The following is a 1,261-nucleotide window of genomic DNA, read 5'->3' on the forward strand; positions in this document are numbered from 1 at the left end:
GACATTTCGTCCAGCATAAGAACAAGACAAGAATCGCCGTTTGATCAAAGCCTAACTGACTTCAACGATGAGAACGCCTCCCGACTGAGGAAGCGTGCAACGACTGTGGCAACCCGATCCCGTACGCACGTCCATGTTCTGTGCATTAGTACATTGACAGTCGATTCGGAAAATCGTGAATCGTCATAGCGATAGTATCACTATCTTGGAAATTGCCGAGTCTAGCCCGCTTGTTCGTCGAAGGCCACATTTTGAACGAGCGTCAAGGGATGTTTAAATGGAGACATCGTCGCAAAATTCAATGTTGCCTTCTGTGTTCGATGACGAAGTCACCTGGACAACCCCATTACTCAACACAAGGGAGGCGGACGAAACTGCAAGAAAATGAACACTTATAACGGACGGTCTAGATTCCACCGTTGACGTCATCAACAAACAAGCGCGCATTCAGAGGCCGAGCTGATTCTACCACCTGAGAAAAACTTGATAACAATTGTCGTGGAGAAAGCATAACGTCACCCGTTGCTCCGGGATGAACTGGATCCAGTCGCCACTGGCGATCGGCAGAATACCCATATTCGCAGCATGATTTCCCAAGTATCTAGGCACAGACCTTAACGCACCCCACAGTAGTAGTTTCCTACGCTAATATCGCAACGTTAATGCCAATGTAAGCCAGCTTTTGGAGAAGCACGTTTGCAGCAGCGAATTGGTCGAAGACTGAAACGGTAACAGGTGCTGAAACTATCCCTCTGCTGGTCAATGGTTTACCCTGGTTGCATTTGGCAAGACTCTTGACGGTGTTCATAGTAGCATAACCCACAATAAGTATACTAAACAAGCCTAAAGCGTAGCTGTACAAACTACTATGAACAGCAGGGAATAGTTACCAGGTCCAGAGCCGCTCATCCAGAGCATGAACAAGTTCATGAATATAGATTTAGCCGGACTGATAGCAGTCTCCCATGCGCCTATTAACGGTTGTATGAGCCCAGTCGCATAAGAGTAACTACGTTTCTCCAGGATAGCTTTTTGTTGGGCAAGCTTTTGGATGGCCTGTTGCCCCGCTGCCTCTCCTGATTGCTGCACTTTCCAATTGAACCCGGTAGGGTCGGGGAGAGCTGACGTGAGACAGTGAGTGATGACAATATACCCGATACACTAGTACCTTCTTTTTTCGTTGCTTTCTCAGGGAAGGTCAGATCCCACTTGTCGAAGAGTTCGCCAGCAAGGCTAGCCGCCATTTGCGATGAAAATTGAG

General features: G+C 47.8%; 1 protein-coding gene across 1 annotated transcript; it reads right to left on the bottom strand.

The window, feature by feature from the left end:
- Positions 1-406: 406 nt before the first annotated feature.
- Pmar_PMAR025489 (conserved hypothetical protein) lies at positions 407-930 on the bottom strand (the record flags this gene model as incomplete). Its single annotated transcript, XM_002771067.1, has 5 exons — positions 407-472; positions 520-601; positions 645-720; positions 772-843; positions 891-930. The coding sequence occupies 5 exons, from the start codon at positions 928-930 to the stop codon at positions 407-409; spliced, it is 336 nt and encodes a 111-aa protein (XP_002771113.1).
- Between the last annotated feature and the right edge of the window lie 331 nt (positions 931-1,261).

Source organism: Perkinsus marinus (genome assembly GCF_000006405.1).
Source record: "Perkinsus marinus ATCC 50983 genomic scaffold scf_1104296964000, whole genome shotgun sequence".
Lineage (NCBI taxonomy): Eukaryota > Perkinsozoa > Perkinsida > Perkinsidae > Perkinsus > Perkinsus marinus.